The sequence below is a fragment of the Zychaea mexicana genome (assembly GCF_025766255.1).
Source record: "Zychaea mexicana strain RSA 1403 chromosome Unknown BDB00scaffold_40, whole genome shotgun sequence".
NCBI classification, from domain to species: Eukaryota; Fungi; Mucoromycota; class Mucoromycetes; order Mucorales; family Lichtheimiaceae; genus Zychaea; species Zychaea mexicana.
Genome location: NW_026516703.1, coordinates 267,463 through 289,845, shown reverse-complemented (window position 1 = coordinate 289,845; position 22,383 = coordinate 267,463). Strand labels below are relative to the sequence as shown.

The following is a 22,383-nucleotide window of genomic DNA, read 5'->3' as shown; positions in this document are numbered from 1 at the left end:
TGATAGTAATTAAAGAGGCAGTTTCACTGGTGTCCAAGGATCACTCGCGTGTGCCATAGCTACGTGTTCGACAAAGATAGCTTGGCGGCACGGCAGTGCGGGCGTACTTCAGAAGTGTGAGTTTTGTCCATGCGAAGGAACAGGCAGTGGGTATATGTTTTGTTTGTTTGGATGGTCGTTTGTTTTGGAAATTTGCCATGGCGGTTCATTCAGTATAGCCTGCGGCGAACTGACGCTGTCTTGCCGCGGCTCATATATCTCACCATTTGAATACGATACTAATACATGTTTTACTAATACAAAGTTTGATATCTTTTACCATAGTAGGGGTCTCAGATATCTCAGTGCGTAAATTTAACACTAACATAAAAGATGGGCGGGGGTTTGTGGTTGATCGGACGATTATGCAGGATTTTAAGTTATGTCAAGCTTTTACGGCACTGAGATCATGCTGTTTTTGTTTCTAAAGGATTCACAGGTCAGAATTCACCTGTCGAATGTCGGATCAAAGTAATGTGGACAAGCTATTCGTAACATCCTGATTGATATAGTCAGTGCCCAATAACTTGTTTTGAAAAGGAACTCATTCCTTGGTCCACTGTATCTGGCATGTTATCCTTTCTGGACTTGCAATATTCCTACAGTATAAATATAACCATGGACGCATGTCCACATATGCTTATCATTTATTATTCATTTCATTAGTCACTACAGTGCCCGCTCGATAATTCGATGCTTGATAACTCGATATTTTCGATAATACGATCACTTTCTCAAATGACCAGGCTGGTAAGCAGTAAAATATCGACAAATCAATAATTCGATCATCAATCACTTGACTATGACATATCGACAAGTATAAACCAATACAGTGGTTCCCCGTTTAATTTCACTCTCAATAAGATAAAACCTCAGTTATTTCAACTTTTTTCTATACCCCCTTAAGCATAAAACACTGCTTGAGTCACCCTCGTTTCGTGTCAACCCTCAGTAGTTACAACATTTTAAAGACCACCTTCGAGGTTGAAATTAACTGGGGAACCACTGCAGAGATGTTTAGTGACGCGGAATTGAACCAGCGATCAGTGTCGGATCATACATCAGAGTCCAGAGTTAACATGTATTCTCAATGAATATACTTCTTTAACCTTCCTTTTCTTAACGGAGTCTCAATTTCATAACTCGATATTTCGATAATTCAATCACTTACGGCTGTGACCAAAGTGATCGAATTATCGAGCGGGCACTGTATATTCACGTATACATATGTTACAGTATTCCCTCATCAACAAATCTAGTTAGTCAACATATAGTATCAGGCCACGTACTGTACTGTACTGTACATGTTAAGAGTTCAAAATTGGATGACTATCGTTCAGTAAATATATCAAATTAATTCACTTTGCTGTACGTGTATACTATAAAAGTACTTAAATATGTATATTTCTTTTTGTTGTTGTCTACATGATACTACAATCAGTCATATCTTTGGTAACCACTTTTTTCACTATCGGCCAATCACTCCTACATGCTGCAAATTCAAATAGATCCTCTATCTTCATCAAGCCATGATATCTTTCAAGATCATGGATCACGTTTTTTATATCGGGCGCCGAGGATATGATGTAAAGGTTGGCGAGGGCTTTGAGTGCTGCAAAGTAAGGCGTTACCGTCTTTTGCCGTAAGGATGCTGCAAAATCATAATAGGCATTCATATCGCTGATATATCGGAAACCTCCCTGTTCATTCACAACTTGGGTTTTAAGATGTTTGTAAAGAATCCTATAAATTGAATATAGGATCTGTTAGTTTTCTAAAAACTAACAGACCGTTTCTCTCTTATTATTCTTCTTTGCTATTTCTATACGCACTCGGCAAATCGACGTCCAACTTCACCAAAAAAAAGGTCCATAGTTGACTTTTCAGCAGCTCCGTTCAACATGGATGTATTGCTCCGTAGACATGCAATGGAATCTTGACACGCCTGATTTATGAAAAAAAACTTTTAGTACTGTCATAATAAATTAGTTGAATGAAATCATGCTAACCTTGGTTGGCTTTAAATCAGCAATCATATCACCAGCAGGGTTGTAGTCTTCCGGTGTTTGTTCGTGTTGTAGAATATACTGGACTTGGGCAAGAAGAACCTGCGATGAAGACTTAATTAGCAACAAAAAAACAGTAGCCAAAATATCACTACAGCCATAACCAGCTTGAAAGGGATAGCTAGAGATTTCAAATCTTACCTGAATGCCTCTATCCATTCCATTTGCTACGCAATCGTCCAAAATTCTTTCAAAAATTTTCTTTTCCTTGTTCACTTCATTGATAAAGTCGAGTTTATCAACATATTTAGACTACAGTACAGCAATGATCTTCTTTAGTAAAGCCAGATCTCGAATATCTCGTTTTTGTCATTCGTATATACCTCTTTTCTCCTTTCAATAAATAGCAGTAACTTACGATTTCTTCATCATAATAGAGCTGCACCATTTGCTGGATAACATCACCAACGTGAACCATTTCAAAGAACTCGGTCAATGGTGGCACGTCTCCTGAACCTTTAAGGGACTCTGGATCGGGGGTATACGACGCCAAATGCTCAATTGCTCTAAATAATCAACCTTGTTTATCAATTGCCACTCGCTTAACACGGTGGTATAATCCACAAAAAGCCCCAATGTGTCTTTTTCTACCTGTCAAAAGCTGGCTGGATATGCTGGTTTCCCAAAGTTTTCAGCAATGCGACAAAGATATGTTCGTATGTTTTTTGGCTATAGTTTTGCATTTGTTATTGTTGTTTTTCTTCGCATAGTAAGTCTTTTCACCATACATGCCACCGATGTAAAATCATATAGAAAAAAGAAAACGCAGACCTACATTTCACTGCGCATGCGTCCGGGAAATCCAATCTGAATGAAACGTTCCACACGGCGCTCTGCATCCTTGTTTATATGGATAAGCTGCAGCACTATTTCCAGACTCAGCAAGTCTTGCATCATGTCTAATTCATGCATGGCGAATTTCAAGTCCACACTGCGGACATCGGGCGATGACCGTAACGAGTGACGGGATGATTGTCGGGAATGCATCGATACTGATGAGGGTGATTTCGGCGATAATGGGCTTTGCTTTTCATAGTTTTCATTTTGAGCAATCGTAGCAGTCGTCACTTTGGGCGTTGATGGTGGGGTTGATTTCGGTGATGATCCGGATACGGGAGAATCAGCGGTGACAGTGACGGTGGCGTTTGGTTTTTTCTCGTCAGGACCCGTTTTCGTGGTAGATGATGCTCTTTGGAAAGGTGAGGCTATTGTAGTAGCTGCACTGGATACTAGGTCAACAGGCAACGCAATGACCTTTTTGAACGCAGATAGGTAATTACTAATGCATGCACATGATCATCACCCAACAATTAGACAATATCGTTCGGAGAAGGACAAGATATCGATAAGAAGAAGCAGCGTATTATATACCGTTTGAAAGCTTCACGAGACTGGTTAGACAGACGTGCAGATTGATCTTCTCGTCTTATTCCCGAGTCATTGTTCTATGCAAAATATGAGACCAAGCATTCGGAATATCCGGATCAGTAACTCTCTCTTTCCTGTTAGCAATTTTCGTTTGTCACGAAAAAAGGCAAATATGTATATTTTACCCATTCTTCAATGAGCTTATCACATGCAGACTTCACATAAGCCTGCTCCTCATAGAGATAGTCATCCAGGAACGGCAGAAACAGCTTATAGATTAAATTGATGCCTCGTTCGCGGTCAATTCTTCGTGGGAGATCCTCGTGTGTAAGCACATCCACGACTTGCGCCATGGAATCCAAGACAACAGAAATGGTGTGCAGATAAAGCCTTGTTTCATGTGATTGGGCAATACCAAGTAAGCTGTTTACATAGTCTGATACCTTGGCTTACCCTAGTCAGTATTGTGTCTCTTACAGGACAGAGGTCTAAATCCTTCTCTCAGGTGTTACTCCTCCTTATTACAAATCATACACACTTACCACATCCTCTAGAACGCGATCAACAAACATATAATACACATCGACTTTTTCGGGAAATGTTTCGCTGACAACCTGTGATTGTTCTTTGAATTCATCGGTTACTAGTGACATGAGCTTTTTAAATGGTTCCAAATCATTTGGGGACGCTCTATATTGAGCATTACATGCAAAGAGGATGGTTATCAACCTGAAACTCACATTTTCTTCTTTCCCCTTAGATATCAGAAATAAACACCTACTTGTAATTGTCGTCTGGTTTAAAAGGATTATCAAAGAATATAGGATGTTTCTGCACAAACGTTTGTATACATATAGATCCACCATTGAGTGCTATTAATGCGTGTGCGTAAGTCTATATCATTACCCCGACTTGAATTATCAGTAATCATTATCCACAAGTCTCTCTTATGCAAAAGCAAGTCATTGAAAATTCATCCTTGTATATAGACTACCTTCATATCCGTAGTATTATGTACATCATAAGCAACCTCGAATTCATGGAGAGAGGCGCTTTCAAAGTATTGACAGAGGGTATCCACTGCTTCGTTTATCTGCAAGGGGGCGGGAAAAGAAGACGGTTATGTTAAAGTTTGGGATGGTAGATTTTTAGTCGCCGCAAAAGATAAAATACCTGCTTCCAATCTTCCACGACATGGCATGCCCCAAATCCAACCAGCGTATTTAACAGCTTGGCACACTCTTCAGGACTTGTACCGTAGTCGCTCAGCACCTTCGACTCTCTATGCTTTTGACGCAGGTCGACGTAGTATGGTAGTAGCCGGATATACAATTCCTTGAACTTCTCCCGGGCAAGCCCAGTGGATTTCGCCCGCGCTCGGGCACTGTACGGGTCTGTCGATAGACCGGGTATCAAGGCATTCAAAGGCTTGTTATTAATTTGTATGTTTTGTCCAATATCCATCAATGCCGAGTTGCCGCTTTTCCCTTCTACAGTCGATACAAGAATAATATTTGTGCGTGTGTGTGTGGTGGTCCCCAAAATAGTATTTTAATTTAAGGTTAGCTTTCCATTACACTGTGTTTCTGTATATATATACCACGTATATCTTTGAAAAGACAAAGTGAAAGTCGTTTCCGTTACCGAGTGTCGCTGCCAAAGCTCCCGTATCATTGTCGAGCATTTGTCGTAATTTTTCATCCCAAATCTCGTCATCGTAGGCAAGTACTTTAAAACGTCGGGATGCCAAGGCAACAGTCGCTAGCGATGGCACTGGCAAATACTGAAATATGCGAATGAGAATATCGGGAGGCAAAGCACGCGGGTTTTTGGCAGCAGCAACCGGCGTCAATGGAGCCGGCATGGTTGGGCTTTGTGGCGACTCGTCAGGGGCATCGATAAAGCTCATGTCCAGAGTGAGAGAAAAAGAAAGGGAAAAAACTGACAAGTTGCTGCAAAATTAAATCACTTTGTGTGAGCCCGAAAGCAAGTGCGTCGCTCCTCTAAATGTGAGTAACGTGTGTTGGTGGGGGGGGGGAGCTCGCTCGCTTTTCCCTTCTTTCTTTCTCTTTTTTAATATACAGTTTGCTTTTTTTCGTTGTTTTTAGTTTGCTTTCCTCTGGTTCACATTTGATATACGACTATTATCACTACTACTATTACTACCACACAATTCAGCTCAAAACAACATGACACACAACAACCCTCTTCCTCATTTTGACCTGGCCAACCATCCTCCACCAGAAACGATTAACATGATTACTGGACTTTTGGAACGGATCACCAAAACCAACGACAAGTTGCAAGCCAGCAATGGTAGTGCAGACAAGCAATACACAGCATTCCATAGCCGCTCTGTACCAACAATTGGTATTCACGCCTATCTGTCTCGGATTTTAAAGTATTGCCCCTGCACCAACGAATGCTTCCTCAGCCTTTTGGTCTACTTTGATCGTATGTCTCGTAACTCATCCTGTTTACGCATCACCTCGTTCAACATTCATCGACTTGTCATCTCGGGTATAATGGTTGCCAGCAAATTCTTCTCCGATATTTTCTTCACCAACACTCGCTATGCAAAGGTAGTGTATTGTCTTTTATTGTTTATCCAAGAGGAACCCTTTATATTTCAGGTCCTCTTTTCTGCGATAAGATCGCTGATTGTCATGTGAACACACGCATACTTCATATCAGGTTGGAGGCTTGCCTGTGGCCGAATTGAATGCACTAGAGCTAGAATTCCTGCATCTGAACGGTTACAACCTGAACGTCCCGATAGAAGAGTTGCAGCAATATGGAGATCAGTTGCTACTACATTGGGTACGCGAAGAAGAACGACGCAGGGAGCTGCAGTGGCGGAGGAAGGAGGCTACTGGAGACGACGAGCGGATGGCTATGGTGGCGATGCGGAGAAGTCTCAGTGGAAGCAATAGCAGTGACAGTAGCAACAGCAGCGATATTATCAAAACACAACCATCGTCAACGATTATAACATCATCATCATCATCGTCGTCATCGTCATCACATAATCCTCGTACAGCCTTGGCGGGCGAAGTCAAGATGAACAGCAAGCAACATCGACGATTATCCTTTCAAAAGGAGGAGGGCGCAGAATCGGATCCGTTCTGCAGACAGTCACGGGCATCAAAAGTTGCGCATGAAAATCGTGCAACCAGGGTTACATATAAAAGCACTACTACGAGCACTTCTGTTCCAAGTCGTTATTCTACTTCGATGACACCTCCTGGCACCGACTATCACAAATTTCCATCTTCACAAACTCTCGACGGCGTCCCTGTCACTGCTAAAGAATTTTCACAACACCACCATCAGCGGCATTCTTGGCATATTGATCATCATCATCACCGTTTACCGACACCACCTTACAGTGCAGTCATCCACCCTTAATTTTGCCTTTTGCAAACAGCATCATATATCAATAATACCAATCCTTATATTACTCTCTTTTGTATAAAAGAAAAGTACACCTATACACTCTGGTTTTTCGAAAGGAAAAAGGGAACGAGGTGTGGATTGATGGGAAAGAAGCAGATGAAGGGGGTTGTTGGATGGGAGTTGGGAAGCGAAAGACGAATCCTTTGCCCCTTTATTTATTTCTATGTAGGGCTTCTTGAACGCTATGTCCTTTCTTTATCCTTAGCTCCCCATCCTCCCTCATTCTGCGCTTTTTCCAGACTTACGAAATTCGCTGTGACCATGGGAGATGATCAAGTGAACAATAAAAATAGCAAAACGTCTGGCAACAACGAGTGAGCACAACACAGATTATCAATAAGAGAAATACTTTCTTCCTTGTTTGTTTGTTTTGTGAGCATATTGTACATGACTTTTTATTGTGTAGAGGCTTTAGGACGAGTAGTTTTGCGGGAGACATATGGGCCAAGCTATAATAAGTATTTCGTTAGCTATACAAAGTATACGTACACATCACTCAACACATTTGCTTATATTTAATTACCGAGAATCCTTCAAGATCAGGAACAACAAATGTCCGTACACGGTTCCAGTCAACCTTGTAACCGCCATTCTTCGTGTGTTGACCCATGGCACCACTTCCAGTACCTAATTGTTTTTAATTTTCGTCGTAAGCTGTCACACTCGCATTCTCGACTTATATTTCATATGAAAAAGGAGGTCATATCAAAAGTGTACCCTTATAGTAATTGTGTCCACGCTTAGCGCTCAAGGGCATACGACTCGATCCTCGTGGTAATGCTCGAATGACACCAAACATGGTTTCTTTTATGTGTAGTATATGTCAGAAAAATAAAAGCCTTCGACTTTGGGCAAACCACACAAAACCACGTCGTGAACTCCGCACTAGCCATTTTGGGTGATGCAGTTTATTTACAAGTTCAGTTCACATCCAATCTTTTTACATGCTTCATGCCAAGTTGGGGCCGCCTCCAACACCTTCATCCTGTCTTGATAGATTGAAGACAGATGGTTTATACATTTGGTTTCAAGCTCCACGTCGTTTTGAAAAGATACACCACCACTCGAGGCAGTACCCAATCCAGGAATATCTGATACTGTGCGTTGTACACGAATAAATGGCCAAATGGTATGGTGAAGAATAGCGCCCATGTCCCGAGCCGACATGAATGGAAAGAGCTTGTATACATCGTGAAACGATTGCGGCAGCATCTGTCGGTTACAACCCCCATGTGTCAATAAGAATATGCATATTACCGCTTTTTTTATCTGTCTTGATCCTCCTTCCCTTTTCTTGCTTCTCAATAAAAATTTCTGTTGCAGCATTCTTACATGTTTCATCAAAATGTTGAGATGTGCGGTTTCCTCGAGCTGCGTAGCGAACTTTAGCGTGGTAGGCGCTTGAGCAACCTGTCCCATGTGCCAAAAAGCGATAAAGTAAACCAAGATGCTTCTAAGCATATCATCTACAGGAAATCGCGAGTTTGCAGAACATTTCTCAACGATAAGAAAAAGAACTGGATGATCTTTGAATGCATTACCGATCGTGATATCCCTATATACCAATAATGGTTGCTCAGTTCACTTTGTTCGTCACCAACTTTATTACAACGTAGTCGAACCATGTATCTCATTACCTTGCACATGGAATATTCATCGGGAGTGCTTCGTCATAAGCTTCTACAAGCACTGTAGCAGACGGCCATTTGACGGATAGATGCGATAAAATATGAAAGTTGACAGTAGATTTGTGCTCTAAAATCCGTTTCATTTAATGGTAACAGAATCTGATCAGAATCAACTGTAGAAGCTTGTGCAAAAGAGGCATTAATCACCATATGTATGTACCTTGTGAATATTTTTGACCCTGCTCTTGAAACTTGTAAAACAAGTTTGCAGACCGCTCAATGTTGTTTATATAAACTCGATCTTGCAGCTCTCTGAGAAACCAAAAAGTAATAATGTCATTAATTCAATTTGATGTCGAAATACCGTTTGTTTGAACAGTCAGATACACACATACATCATCTGATCTAATTGTGGATACAGACTTAGAAATTGTGGAGGTCGTCGTTGTTGGATTGATTTAAGTGACCCTGCACTCGATGGTGAATTGTCACTGCTCGCACTACCGTTATGACGTATCTTGCTGAGCAAATCGATCTTTTCTTGTCGCAATGCTTCAATATCCACGCTGGGAAACAGCTCGAGCGCACCACCAGTAATACCATCAAGCGCTGCACTGAAAATAGCTTTAGCCAGTGCTAAGTTCTGGCAACAACGAGTTACTATCAAGTAAGAAACAGTGTATTGTTAGGAGAAATCTTCAAGTTGTTATATGATCCATAACGGTTGGTGGTAAGAACTTACTCAGATATTCAAGTTCGTCCAACACCGATTCTTCATGGTTCTCTTTGAAAAACGTGTAACGACTTTTCATATGTCGAAACCATGCATCCATTAATAGTTTCGAAATTGACATTGGATCCACACTCTTTGCGGCCATATCACTGTCCCCGCTATTTTCCCAAAAATGTGAATGTCGTAATGCTCGGTATCCAAGCGCACGACATTCCATCGATGGATGATTGACAAATAGCAATAACACTTGGCGCCAGCGCTGCTTCATGTAGTTCTTGAAGGCATTAAATCCAGGACGACTGTAGTAGTTGCTATCGGACGCTTCTTCAAAGAGCATGGATAAGTTCGTCAGAATCTTTTCCACGTTGATAGATCCTCCGCTATTGGCGATATGCATTGCAATGGCTTTTGAAAAAACTTGTTCCAAGATCGTCCTGAACAAAATGCAAACAAAAAGGCAAGTTAATTGTTTCGTTGTTGTGGCTGGAAACGCGCACTCATACGTATATACGCCAACGTTCTTCTTTCTCTATCTCCTGTGTGCTTTACATACTCGAATATGCCTGGCCATTTTTCTTCTGCTGCTGCTACCAGATTTAAAATAAGATATCGCGCTCCAGCGTCCGCCTGCGGTGTCGTATCATTTGATATTTCTCGATCCAGACGAGTAATCAGAGCCACAAACATATCTATTGCAGTGCTCGATGTACTGCTTTTCAATGCCGACATTTGTAGTAAGAACAATGGTATTTTCAAATCATCCGGCCCACGTTCTGAGGAGGCTTTCGATGTGCCAATGATGGGCAAGATCCATTCAATCAGATCGACCGATGCAGGCTCCAAATCCAATTTATCAAAGGACGGTTTCAATGTATCGATGATTGATCTGCCACCCGACTTTTATTAGTGTATGACGAAACATTTGTGTCAGTTAGTATGAATAGGCAAAATATATGTACAGCCAGCACCGCATGATGAGTTGTTCCTTAACAAACTCTCAATGACCCTTCTCCTTACCGGAATGAGATAGTGAAGGCCGAGTCTACTATCATAAGCCATAGCATCCAGTGCAATGGCAATATCCAAGGCATGCTTCATTATAAGGCCATTTTTGTCGAATGCAACAGTGTACAGCCAGCTTGAAAAAGCATTCGCTACACTGATCACTTCTCTACATACAGAAAAAGTACGTTTGGAAAGATTTGATCACAATAAGAACGCGCGGATAAAGGTGGTAATGCTTCAATTGACACAATACCCTGATGTTGTGCGAACAAGTGATTGATTTGTTTCCCGTTCATGAAGGAACATATCGCCAAGCCCTCTGGTTTCATAAAGCTTTTTAAAAACATCTTTCCAACACTCTATACAAATACCACGGAGCCAAAGGCCATCATCAGTCTAGTTCAAAAGGACCGCCGACCAATATTTGCTTTAATAAGACTTACCACTCACAACTACAGGTGCTATTCGTGGCAACGCAAGCATGTAGCCTAGTAAATAAATCTGAATGTCTATTTTTGCATTGGACGGGAAATGTAATTCAGTCACATCATATCATAAGATATCCGCACCACTATATCGTATAACATACCTGACTCTTGGATGCCTTCATTATATCGCTTAACCATAGCGAAATATTGATCCAATAGGTCATATACGGACTTTTTGGTCATGTCATTGTGACTATGTAACAGATGTGATAGCAGATTCGATCCGAGCGCAGTAATTCGAGACCGTTCGTCCTCGTCAGCAATTGATCTAGAGGAAGAAGACATGGCAACAATAGTATCAATCATCTGTAAAGATATATAAGGATGGCCTGATTTATCTGTTCCTTAAAAAACCGTATGTAAAATCAGACGTACTTTGACGCATCAATATGTGGATTTCCAGCGGTGGCAAACGACCAAAGAAGATACTCGTGAATTCTTGGAATTGACCATTGTGGTAGTCTTTCACATACAAGACATAAAAGCCAAAGCATCGACATCGATGTGCCTATTGAGTCCTTGCCAAGCTAAATGTGTATGCTGTGCGTTAGTGCTTGAAATTAATCACAAACATATCGTTATGTGTATAGCAGAGATATGGTTACGTTTAGTAAAGCACCTAAAACGCTGAGCATTAGATATACATATAAAAAAAAGAAAATAGGACGTTCCGTTAATATTTCTGTACATACACTCTCACGTGAATACGGTATGAAATGATTATCTACTGCTTCATACAACCGTTGTTACCTGTCTTCGATCGCTTCGCGAAAAGCTATGCATTCAACAAGGAGATCAATGAGCGCTTTGTTGACAGTGTCCTTTTGGATAAGCGCAACGGCATTTGAATCGATCGTGCCTGGAAAGAAGAAAAAAAATGATTATCTCGAGTACGATGCGCGTGTCCCAGACTCCCAATGCGCCTTCAATGAATTCTTTTTTACCATTGTTTGCCGCTCGTGCTTGTAAAATTATATAGGCCCACTTTAAATTATGGCTAAAGAGTTAGCTCATGCTTCATTCCTTCATTCGTACACCACAACAGCATTAATCATGTCAGAGCACTTTTTGCGGGGTATGTTGGTACCTGTATTAACTTGACAGCATCGGTGGACATGAATCGCTTCAGTTGTTTTACAGCAAGCGCTAGCGATTGCCTGTTCTTTTCATCAGCATTGCTGCTCGTAGTCGTAGTAGCGGTTGCCGAACATTGAGCGATGGCGTTAGATAGCAGATCGAGATCAGCGTCAGTACAATGTGGTAGTGGCATGTGTTTTGTTAAATGTTTGGCGTACAACAAAAAGAACAGAGTTGAATTTTATGCAAACGGCCGCGTCTCACTCCGGATAATCGCTCATCCAATACAGGAAAATTTGCTATCTTCTTGAGTGGATTGGCATTTTTACCAAATGAACGAGCTTATGCTTTTTACAGCTTGTATGTGCCTGTTGCTATTACGAAAGTGGCGTTCGGTGTACAGCAAAGTAGGCACAATTGGTTGATAGATTTACGGTAAAAACAAGATTGGATGATAATCAAAGTAAATGTATAGATGAGGAATGTAACACATGAAGTATTAGCATGAATTAATATTATTATAGTATGTTTAGAAGGATGATGGAAAAGTCGCGAAATATGGTTGAACAAAAGGAAGGACAGGAAAAAGAAGAGATAGAATAGACGATAAGGTAGTGAGAAATTATGTATAAATAACGGAAAGAAGGAAAATTATGTTTGGACGATAGATACTCGTTGTTGCTCCTGGTTTAAGCCGTTTTCTTCAGCTTTTCGCTGTCTGTATCGTAAAACCAGTGGACTTGGAGTGCTTATTCTCCAGGAATGCTCTCCCTGTTTTAGACCTGCGCGCAGTTCTCGCAATACATGGTCGAAGCCATCATCATCCCCCTTGGGTACTGTGGGGAGAGGAGTCAAGGCAGCCATATGTTGTGGAGTATTAGGAGTTTGTTGCTCGGCAGAATTACTTGCTACACTACTGTATGAGGTTGATCGTGATAAGGTCGATGTCGAAGACGTCATGGTGCTATCTCGGCTAGAGCATGATGATGACATTGAAACGCGCGGTTTTAGTTTCTATTTTAAAAAAGCATACCCAAAACATGTCTTAGTATAACTTATAAGATAAATGCTGCCATACTGTGTGCGATATAAGCTGTCGTGAGAAAGTACATACCTTGAGTAGCATTTCTTGTTGTCGTTGGCGACGTAATGCGCGTTCGCGTGCTTCGTGGATTTCGACTTGCGCTTTCTATATTAGAGTACGTAATGAGTAAAAAAGAGTCCCAAAAACCATAAACGGTAGTACTCTATCAACAATTAGCGATACATACTGCAAATGACGAAGAAAATGTATAAATAATGTCAAAGAACTCTTCAGATTTGATCGTCGCAGGGTCTTCACCGTAATATTGAATCAAATCCTTTAACTTTTCGTCTATATCTTGGGTCATGTTCTTTAAATTATCGACGAAAGGCTCGGCTTCGATGAGGAACTCGTCCATTGACTCGGCAAATCGATCAATCTGTAACATGGAAGTCCGGCGTCTTCGGTGGAGATTGAGTTCGTCCTTTATATGTACCATGTTTGCATTCAACGAATTTACAGAGGCGAAAATTGTAGGTGGTGATACTATAAATAATTCAATTAATTAAAGACGTCGTACATCTTGATTATCTTTCAAACTTTATACTACTTACATTTAGCAGCGGATTCCAAATGTTCGATATCTTCACGGAAATCGACGACATCATCTTCAGATTTGGCCAAAAAGTGTACGAGATAGTGAAGTAACGTAGGCATATTGCTAACACCTTCGCCTTCAGCGCGTGTATCTCGCATCTGGATGATAAGATATGGTTTTGAGTTAGAGATCAAGCGATTATTGTCATAGCCATAAATGTTGTACTCACCTTAAGCAAAGCGTCCAAACGGAATCCATAAGCGTTACCACGGATGGTATGACCGTTAAGATAATTACCAATTGCGAGGACAGTCTGTATAAGAATTCATTCTTCAGCATGCTGTTTCGAATAGTGAGAAGTTGTAAATGAGTTACCTTTAGAACTTTCTTGAAGCGTACACTATCTCTTAATTCGCAAATAGCATAATTAAGGACGTCAAGTTGCTAAACATGAGAAAAACGATATAAGACATTATCAGTGAAAAAAAAAACGAGATTATTCCCGTTTAAAATAAGCAAATACATACTGCCAAAATTTCTTGAAGCTCCTGTTTGAACCGGCGGCGGAATATCATACAGCTAACACGGTCGGCAAGTCGTGGAATATACATGATCTAGTAGTAAGGCATATTAAGAATTAGCCTTCAAGTTAAGGATAAAACGATTTTCTTTTGATATCAAGTAGTTACGTACTGATCGGAAATAGCGTTCGGCATTTCCAAGGCTATCAACATCACCATCAAATTCTTTGACAGTTTCGATCTATATTCGAAAAGGATGCATGCATGTAGTCGTTAGTATATGTAAATACTCTTTCCTCTTTGCATCCTCCTCTTTGTCCCCCTTTCCTCCATTTTTACTAACCTCCTCCTTTGTGGGGATATATTGTCTGATAGCCATCAAGTTGTCAACAGTAAGCTTGTTATCATCAATGTTCCAGATAGCATCTCGAAGTTCGGGGTAGGTCAACTTGATACGAGCCAGCATAATTGCTATGTAATAGTTTCAACGTAGATATTCCGGTTAATTTCCTCGGTAAAATTTAGCGTGAGCCATAAAATGGCAAAGGATATTGATATTTACCAATGTTGTTGGCACGGTTAAACTCAAGCAAGGTGATGGCGCCTCCTTTGCGAACTATTGAGCTGCTGGTTGTTTCGTTTGTCTGATTTGCATTGGCTGCAGCTAATGGTGTATAAAGTTATGTATGTACAAGTATACGATAATAGTATTATCAATGACAGTGTTAGCTTTCTTTCTCTGGTTGATCTGGTTGATACATAGCTATAGAAATTACCTTTACGAGTCTTTTTGAACAAACGTTCCAGCTCAACAGTATCGATCTGCACAGTCGCCACTGGTGCTGTGTTCTGTTTCCGGGCAGCTGCTGCATAATGACGACCACTTTTTGGCAGGCCGTCGTCTACAGACCAAGAGTCTTCATCATCTTCGGCTTCACTGCTATTACTGCTTGTCAAAGGTGATTCCAATCCACTGTTAAAGTCAGGCGAAAGAATTTCTTTCCATACGGTATGTTGAATTCGCTCTGGTGGCAGTTTTGACCAGAAAAATTGCTAGTTAAATTTGTCGTTAATATCATTTGCGAGGTTGTTTATCATTCTTGTTAAGCTTGTAAATGCATTACCTTCATTGTGATTACTGGCTGCTGCGGCTTGTTCCAAGTATTAGCAGGATGAACAAGCGACGGATCTGCTATGGCTGAAAATGGCATTGCAGAGGATTCGGAAGTCGGCGAGGTAGGGGATCCAGTAGGTGACGATACATTGTTTTCGTGCAGTGATTTGAGTGATGGGAAACAGAGGTTGAGTGCAAGTGGATGAAGATACTTTGACGTTCGGGCACTGCGCCGCCTCAATGCATTGCTGTTTAGACGACGCACTGGTGCAGGGAACGATGGTTGTGCTGGTGCTGGAGGTGGAGGTGGTGGAGGCGGAGGTGGAGGCGGTGGCGCAGCAGCTGAAATCGGATCTCCTCTGACCACTGCAGTAGCAGCGTTGGTAGTCTCAGCAACGATGGTTGACGGTGTTGCGGGCATAGATGCAGGAGCTGCTGCTACCGACGATGTGTCGACAACCTCATTTGCGAAGGTGGAGTCTCGTTTTCTGAAACTATCGTCAGAATAAACAAGACCAGGCGTTTCAGGCAACATTTCGCTTGCTGTCATGGATGATGTGATTGATGGCGATCGTTGACGAAGATGTTCCATAGAAACAATGCGGTCCTCGCGTTCTTGAAGATCAGCAAGTGCTTTGGACATTTTCATCATTAGCTCGTTCTTTTCACGTCGAATCTTCGTGTTTGCTTCTTCACTCTTGACGAGGGAATCTTTAAGCTCTTCCACCATATTGCGCAATCCTTCAAGATCTTCGAAGTTTCCACCATCATTTGACGGACGAACGGTTTCGTTGTTGTCACTTTTGTTGGATATTTCATTAGCGATGCACTCAACTTGCAACTTTCCGACAATAGGCTGAATCAATTCAAGGAAGCGCTGAAGTGGTTGCTGGAAGTCGCCTATTTAAGTAGTGATCAATAAAGTTAAAATCGTTTGAATAAGTTTTTATCTTGAGCAAAAGATAGCACGGGAATCATTTCACAAACTTGCCTTCCTTTGCAACTGGCTTCATATTAGTAGCAAATATACTAATGACAGTCCAAATATCCACAACCGCCCTAGTAACGGTAGGTTTTTGTTAGTATTCCCAAGTGCACTGGCACGCGCTTAATTTTGTCAACTTACTGCTTGTTACTTCTAACTTTATCGGCGCCAAGATCTAGAAGGTTACTGATACTATCAACAACAAGATAATAGACTTCTGGATCTGCAGAAAACTTGTCAAAAGCTGCAGCAAAAATATCTTGTGGTTGCCTATATAGGAGGAGAGAGGTTTAGTATCGCTGATTACTTGATATATAGCTAATCTAATGGGGTTGTAGTGTTTTATCAGTCATCTCATACAATTGCAAAACACTTTGGCGCTTCGTTTTCTCCACTTCATGGATAAGGTCTAAATCCGTTTGCTTTGCTTCAATGTATGCCCGGATTGCATCCAATAACATATCTGATAGATCTGATGATTTCGCCAGATTCTATATTTGTAAAAAAAAATTGACATATCGTTTTTTTAGTAAGATCTGCCATATGGTGATATGCAACAGTAGCATAATAAACAAACATGTGTATTATATTATAACAAACAAATAAACAAAAGATCACCTTTAGATATTCATCCAAACCACGTCGTTCCAATTCGGTCCGTATAGAACGACGCACCTCGATTGATTCGGGAGTACTTGCAATTGCGTTAAATAAACTGACACATGCAGCTTGCGACTCCCAAATCAAGGCAGGCGCCTCCTTTTCATCCGTCGCTAAGCCATACAATTCATGCAGTCGACTGACAAGTCTCTCGAACCGGTACTGCTCGCCTCGAATTTCGGAAAGTACGGACAGCACGATTTGATGTCCCTGCAATGAGAAAATACACAACGCTGACAAAATCTCGAAAACATGAATGCATATTTTGAGAGTTACTGATAGCTCAGTGGCAGTGCTAGTATAATGGTGACTGTTGTTGCTGACGGGTGCTTCTGTGGCAGGTGCTGCGGAAAGCGTGGTAGAAATGGATGGTAAAACGCTTCCCGTGAGCGACGATGCCGAGGGTGACTTGTTTAACGTCGCTGTTGACAATGAGCTGGTTGGTATAATGGTTGTTAGGTCATGTCGACCGGTAACGCAGTTGAGTCCGGCAAGTAAGGCTACGACGAGATAGCGAAGAATCACAGGGCGCATCGACACTTGCTGAGATCCAGGCTAAGTTTGTTTTGCACAATCAGACGCGTATGGCGAATAAGAAAAGTTAGGAGCGCCACCTCAATTTAAAAAGAAAGTATTTCAGAAATAAAGGAGAAAGAAAGAAAGAGGTTGAAGGTAGAAGGTGAAAGGAAACGAACAGGGAAAGGGTATCTTTTCTAATAATGCTTGCCTCCCCCTGCATTATAGCACACACACATCATATGTAGCAAATGAAGCAAAAGGAGCAAGGGTAACGTACTTCTAACTTGATAGCTAAATGGTAGGGTGTGTGCGGCATATATAATAATATTGACGAGTAGTAAAATGAAAAATCGAACTGCTTACATCAGTATTCATTAGCGCCTTGACACATTTGATACATTCTAGCAAACAGTTTTCGTCCGCTTCACCAAGTCGCTGTTGTCCGCGCTTCCTATGATAGGTATACATATATCAGCGTAGGATTACATATTGCATACGATCTCCATATATTGGCATATAAGTAAAACTCACTTTTTTCTTCTTCCATCAAGTCGTTCAAGTACATTCTCAAGAGCTGATAAACCATTGTGTCGACGAGACAGAAATTCGTTCACCCAAGAGACGCTTCCAGTGGTAAAAATTACTTTAAGGGAGGTAAGGTGCTTGGTTAATGCATCAACAGGCGTGTTTCTATAAATAAGGTAGTAATCCGTGTGTTGTGTTATCAGCATCATTATAGCAAAAGATTGGAATTCCGGCACTCATACAACACATGTAGGCGTGAATCTTTACCTGCTGCGTAGTCTCTCAACATGAAAGTAGGGACTATTTCGATCCTTGCGTTTTGTAGAATTGTCGTCGACTGCAGCACTTGCAGCAGCCAGGGCGCTTAGATGCGATCCTTCTTTACGTGTAAGACTCTGGTGACCGTGAGTCATATTTGCTGCTGCTTTTGTTGGCTGCCTGCTACTACTACTCGCGGGTGCCGGTGCCATTTTATCGTCAAGCAACAACCACGCAGATGCATCCATGTCGTCATCCTGGGCTAAAGCATCAAACTCCAAAATCATGGAGCCCACTTTGGAGCTGCGATTTTGGTTAGCTGCTAAGTGATGTCGTCGGTTGAATTTGTATGTCGCAGCTCGCCCAGCGTTGATCCCACCAGCAAGCGCATTGTTTTTGTTATTGGTTCTGTTATCAATAGTAGCATTATTACTGTTACTAGTCGATGAAGCGGTAGCAAGATGAAGAAGAGGAGGTCGTTCCGCATTTTGCAGTTTCTTTTGCTGTTGTTGATTATGATCCTTATCGTTCTCTTGTTGTTGGCGTGCAATAAGTGACCGAGTGTCGCTACGCTGCATTGATGATCGTAAGTTGCGCAGTGACGTAGTGGAATTAGACGGCTTTAGCGTAGTAGTAATAGTAGGGTTTTTGATGTGCTTATTTTGTTGCAATAAATAAAGTTTTTGGTCCGCAGGTAGAACTCGCAGCTTATCACGTTGTTCATCCTTCATATTGAGCTCGTCCTATAAATAAATTACTGAACACGTTAGCGAAAAATAAACTTGTGTCTTTTGAAGTCAACGTTCTTGAAAAAACAAGCTAGAATACGTGCAAGAAGAGATTCAAATGTTTTCTCCAAGGCATCCATATCCCCCATGACAGCATGAGCATCGCTATTAACATCGGTGTCGCTGTCAACTACGTTCGATGGCGAAGAAACGGATAGTGCTGGAAGAATCCCTCCTGGACTGGCACCACCACCGCTACAACTTCCGTTACTGTTATTGCCTCGTCCAAGCCAAGTAGGTAGCAGGTTCTTGCCAAAACGAGAAGAGGTGCTTTTGCGAAGCATTGGTTGCTCTTGTTGATCCAAACTAGTTGATTTAGCGTGGCGAAGTCGTTGAGTCAAGCCCTGACTGCTAGCGGAATTGACAATGGTAGTAGGTGTGGTACTCTGTCTACGTGCTATAACAGTTGGCTTTTTTGTTGCTGTTGTTGTCGTTGTTGCCGAAGAGGATGTCGACAATTTTGCCGTCAATGAATGCTGCGAAGACATACTATTGAGATGCTTTGGCTTTCGTGGTATGGAAGGTATGCCAGAGGCGTTGCTGCTGGTACTGGTAGTAGTAGTTGTGCTGCTGTTGTTGTTGTTGTTGTTGTTGTTGGAAGCAGTCGTTTGTTGTGCTCGCTTCTGGGGCATAATTGTATCATTACTTCGCTTCGTATGGCTGCCCATACAGACGTTGAGGGGCTATATTTAAGCGTAAAAAGGGCTTCAAAAGAGAATGAAAAAAGAGAAGAAAAAAGAAGGGAATGGTAATCGTTTCAATCAAGGGAGTGGAAGGGATTTGAGAGGAGGCTCGAAGCGATTAAAGGCAAATGAGCCGACAAAGAAGTCCTTTTGTTTTGCTATATAAAGAAGCACACAGTATAGTGTAGCAGCAGGATGTGTAAGGGAACGGGAAGGGAAAGAAAAGAGAGAGAGAGAAAGAGTGTTAACGAAAGAGAGAGCGCGACCGAAAAGAAAAAAGGAAGAAAAGACTAGTAAATGCGCCAGGGCGTAGTGTCGATGTATAATTCGGGCATATGTCCTGAAAGGGAGTGATCAACCAAACTCATCCGGGTTCTCCTACTTTAAAGAGCTGATATGTATAAGTTTCTTTATCAGCTTTCGTACAGTATCACTTTTCTCTCCTTAATACTTTTCGGGTTTTTATAATAGCACATTGTGCTGACTATATAATACTAGATGACGAAGAAGATGGGTCAGGTTATCCAGCCCGGGAAAGAGAGAGCAATGTTGAAAGGCACGATTGTGGACTCGGCAACAAAGTGTGTGTTCGCGCTTTCTCACAATACGATCGTCATCTAGGACGCCAAATGCATGCCATATCTACAATGATATGCACTTATTTTTCTTGCAGCATATCTCCACAAGACATGCTGCCGCCCTCTTACTTAATGCACGAAGAAAGGATTCCCGCATAAGCAAGCTTTTAAAAGCAGAAGCAGTGTAATTATCTTTCTTTCTCTTACAGACCCCGTCTTATCCTCCCCATACCCCTCGGAGCGTGGTTTGGATAATCTCCTGTTCAACCCAAACAACCAATCTGTCTATTTGCCTCGTGAGTACAAACTTCCTCTATTTTATATAACGGCCCCTAAATAAACCTGAACCTAATTGGATCGTGTGTCTTGGTAAAGTAAGGATGAAAGTGATCAATGCTTTCTATGTGTATATCTGCTGGAAGATGATAATAAATTATGCAAACATGGACATCTTGTTGGTAGCACATGTTGCTCACACACAGTGTTGATCGAACGAAGAAAGGAGGAAATGCGCAGCCCAGATTCTTTCTCAGCTCTGCCGCCACGCTTTACTTGAAACGATACAAATCCATACACCCTCTCGTTGATCGATGAGCTTACAAGCAGAGATCCCTGGCTCTTTCATTAAAGGTTGGATAATAAATGCCATTCCGACTGCTAATTTTATAACACTAATTATGCTTTTTCTGCAGTCTTTTCTTCAAATATCGATGCAGTCGTAGGATTTGGGGATGAGTTAAACATCGAGGCCATGAAGACTCAGGTACACTCTTTCTACAATAATACAACCCGCCTGTTTATACCTGATCTGTGGAAAGTGGGTTGTGTAAAAGACGACTAATTTACATATATATATATATATATATGTTCAGTTTATTCTATGGACGTTAAACATGACAATGACAGGCCAAGCAATCATTCGAATTTCGCCTGTATTTTTTGACAACTATCGCGTGAAGCGGCCTACAGTCAGCAGAGACGAACGCGGACGACCTGTCAAAGGCGAAAGCTTACGAGCACGTGTGCTAATAAAGGTAAAATAAGCGCATCTATCAGTATCAAGTCGATATATCTTACATTAAGCAAACACATTCAAAATATTTAGAAACTGCGGACGGTTTTCCGGAAGAACCAGAACATATTGAACTCCTTGGAAAAATGCGAGATCACCTTGCAGGATCCAGGTGTTCCAAGAGAAGGAGAGGTCGTAAATGTTGAATCGAGGTTTAATATCAAGCTTTTATCACAACAAGGTAGGTCGAAACAGAAGAAAGGAGAACGATGGTGAATGTCCCGATTTTTGTAGATGCTGATAACTTTCCCAAAAAAAATGTTTGTTAGGTTTATCAAAGAAGCATTCATTGCGATACGGCGAAACCGACCCCGTAGTCGCATTATATAGGAAAACCATGCAGCACAAATTCGCCGTGGATGCGAATCTTTTAAATGATTATCTCTGTTTCTTCCACCCCAAAGTCACAGACGTAGCGATCGAATGTACCCCAGATGCAGTCAAGATTAAGTCATATTATAGCGATTCGCACCGAGGTATTAATATAACAGTTTTTTGTTTATTTGGGTATCGATCTAAATAACTGGAGACAAAGTTACTGATATTTGATCTGCTCGATAGTATCAGCAGGGGATCGACCCATGCATAGCGAATTTACGATCAATAGCACAGACTTTGCATCATATCAAGTCCAACGCAATGTTCAAGTGGCATTCAATATTAAAGAATTCAAGGCATGTACGCATTCTTTTTTGATGGGCGTCGCGCGGATACACAACCTTATAACAGCTTTTAATTTATGGCTCAAATTTATATAGACAGCTATCAACTATGCGGTGGATATGAACATGTTGCTAAGTGCATGCTTTGATGAACCTGGAAAGTACGTATTTTATTTTTCGTTTGACAAGAGTTTATTCTCTCTGCATGATAAACTGATGAGAAAACATCTTTATGTTAGGCCCATCGTATTCACAGTTGAGCTGTCTGACATGATTATTGCCGATTTTGCAATAATCACCCATCTGGAGGACCCTGTACCAACACAAATGACATCCCATACTGAAACTAGCATTGAGACTCGATCCGGCTATCGCTAATTCTCATATAACCCAGCATATTTAAATACACACTCATTCCACTAGCATCTGTATATATATAACGATCTTTTCATGTAATATTATAGTTATTAAAATATATATAAACTACACACACATACGAACAAATTGTATCATAAAGGTATATGAAGGGTATAACA

The 22,383-nt window shown here is 41.3% G+C and overlaps 6 protein-coding genes across 6 annotated transcripts; 2 read left to right on the top strand and 4 right to left on the bottom strand.

The window, feature by feature from the left end:
- Positions 1 to 1,170: 1,170 nt before the first annotated feature.
- BDB00DRAFT_825297 (exocyst complex component Sec10-like protein) lies at positions 1,171 to 5,642 on the bottom strand. The gene is made up of 15 exons (XM_053123662.1): positions 5,582 to 5,642; positions 5,118 to 5,482; positions 4,647 to 4,963; positions 4,468 to 4,566; positions 4,255 to 4,367; positions 4,016 to 4,163; positions 3,659 to 3,916; positions 3,477 to 3,550; positions 2,881 to 3,384; positions 2,697 to 2,774; positions 2,464 to 2,611; positions 2,247 to 2,357; positions 2,049 to 2,147; positions 1,872 to 1,984; positions 1,171 to 1,782 (listed from the first exon to the last, which is right to left on the bottom strand). The coding sequence occupies exons 2-15, from the start codon at positions 5,380 to 5,382 to the stop codon at positions 1,461 to 1,463; spliced, it is 2,649 nt and encodes an 882-aa protein (XP_052979335.1). The 5' UTR covers positions 5,383 to 5,482; positions 5,582 to 5,642; the 3' UTR covers positions 1,171 to 1,460.
- A 20-nt stretch (positions 5,643 to 5,662) lies between these two features.
- On the top strand, positions 5,663 to 7,181 carry BDB00DRAFT_908667 (cyclin-domain-containing protein; the record flags this gene model as incomplete). The annotated part of the gene is made up of 2 exons (XM_053128627.1): positions 5,663 to 6,058; positions 6,168 to 7,181. 2 exons carry the CDS (start codon positions 5,663 to 5,665, stop codon positions 6,879 to 6,881), a joined length of 1,110 nt encoding a protein of 369 aa, XP_052979334.1. The 3' UTR covers positions 6,882 to 7,181.
- A 143-nt stretch (positions 7,182 to 7,324) lies between these two features.
- BDB00DRAFT_764340 (mitochondrial ribosomal protein L27-domain-containing protein) lies at positions 7,325 to 7,728 on the bottom strand (the record flags this gene model as incomplete). Its single annotated transcript, XM_053119451.1, has 3 exons — positions 7,325 to 7,378; positions 7,453 to 7,556; positions 7,647 to 7,728. The coding sequence occupies 3 exons, from the start codon at positions 7,726 to 7,728 to the stop codon at positions 7,325 to 7,327; spliced, it is 240 nt and encodes a 79-aa protein (XP_052979333.1).
- On the bottom strand, positions 7,726 to 11,330 carry BDB00DRAFT_407542 (uncharacterized protein). Its single transcript, XM_053117269.1, has 12 exons — positions 11,159 to 11,330; positions 10,885 to 11,051; positions 10,739 to 10,804; positions 10,549 to 10,654; positions 10,308 to 10,461; positions 9,844 to 10,187; positions 9,300 to 9,724; positions 8,953 to 9,217; positions 8,778 to 8,869; positions 8,567 to 8,684; positions 8,262 to 8,484; positions 7,726 to 8,141 (listed from the first exon to the last, which is right to left on the bottom strand). The coding sequence occupies exons 1-12, from the start codon at positions 11,281 to 11,283 to the stop codon at positions 7,842 to 7,844; spliced, it is 2,385 nt and encodes a 794-aa protein (XP_052979332.1). The 5' UTR covers positions 11,284 to 11,330; the 3' UTR covers positions 7,726 to 7,841.
- A 1,181-nt stretch (positions 11,331 to 12,511) lies between these two features.
- Positions 12,512 to 19,777, bottom strand: BDB00DRAFT_929291 (uncharacterized protein; the record flags this gene model as incomplete). Its single annotated transcript, XM_053128961.1, has 21 exons — positions 18,867 to 19,777; positions 18,074 to 18,807; positions 17,813 to 17,971; positions 17,645 to 17,732; positions 17,039 to 17,317; positions 16,721 to 16,972; positions 16,463 to 16,593; positions 16,244 to 16,372; positions 16,109 to 16,176; positions 15,128 to 16,017; positions 14,780 to 15,056; positions 14,566 to 14,667; positions 14,347 to 14,474; positions 14,176 to 14,244; positions 14,010 to 14,096; positions 13,858 to 13,926; positions 13,712 to 13,795; positions 13,499 to 13,640; positions 13,132 to 13,430; positions 12,975 to 13,049; positions 12,512 to 12,874 (listed from the first exon to the last, which is right to left on the bottom strand). The coding sequence occupies exons 1-21, from the start codon at positions 19,518 to 19,520 to the stop codon at positions 12,512 to 12,514; spliced, it is 5,079 nt and encodes a 1,692-aa protein (XP_052979331.1). The 5' UTR covers positions 19,521 to 19,777.
- An 819-nt stretch (positions 19,778 to 20,596) lies between these two features.
- BDB00DRAFT_407440 (Rad9/Ddc1) lies at positions 20,597 to 22,348 on the top strand. Its single transcript, XM_053117268.1, has 8 exons — positions 20,597 to 20,743; positions 20,806 to 20,876; positions 20,986 to 21,147; positions 21,219 to 21,366; positions 21,455 to 21,661; positions 21,753 to 21,859; positions 21,944 to 22,008; positions 22,087 to 22,348. Exons 1-8 carry the CDS (start codon positions 20,704 to 20,706, stop codon positions 22,223 to 22,225), a joined length of 939 nt encoding a protein of 312 aa, XP_052979330.1. The 5' UTR covers positions 20,597 to 20,703; the 3' UTR covers positions 22,226 to 22,348.
- Positions 22,349 to 22,383: the final 35 nt, after the last annotated feature.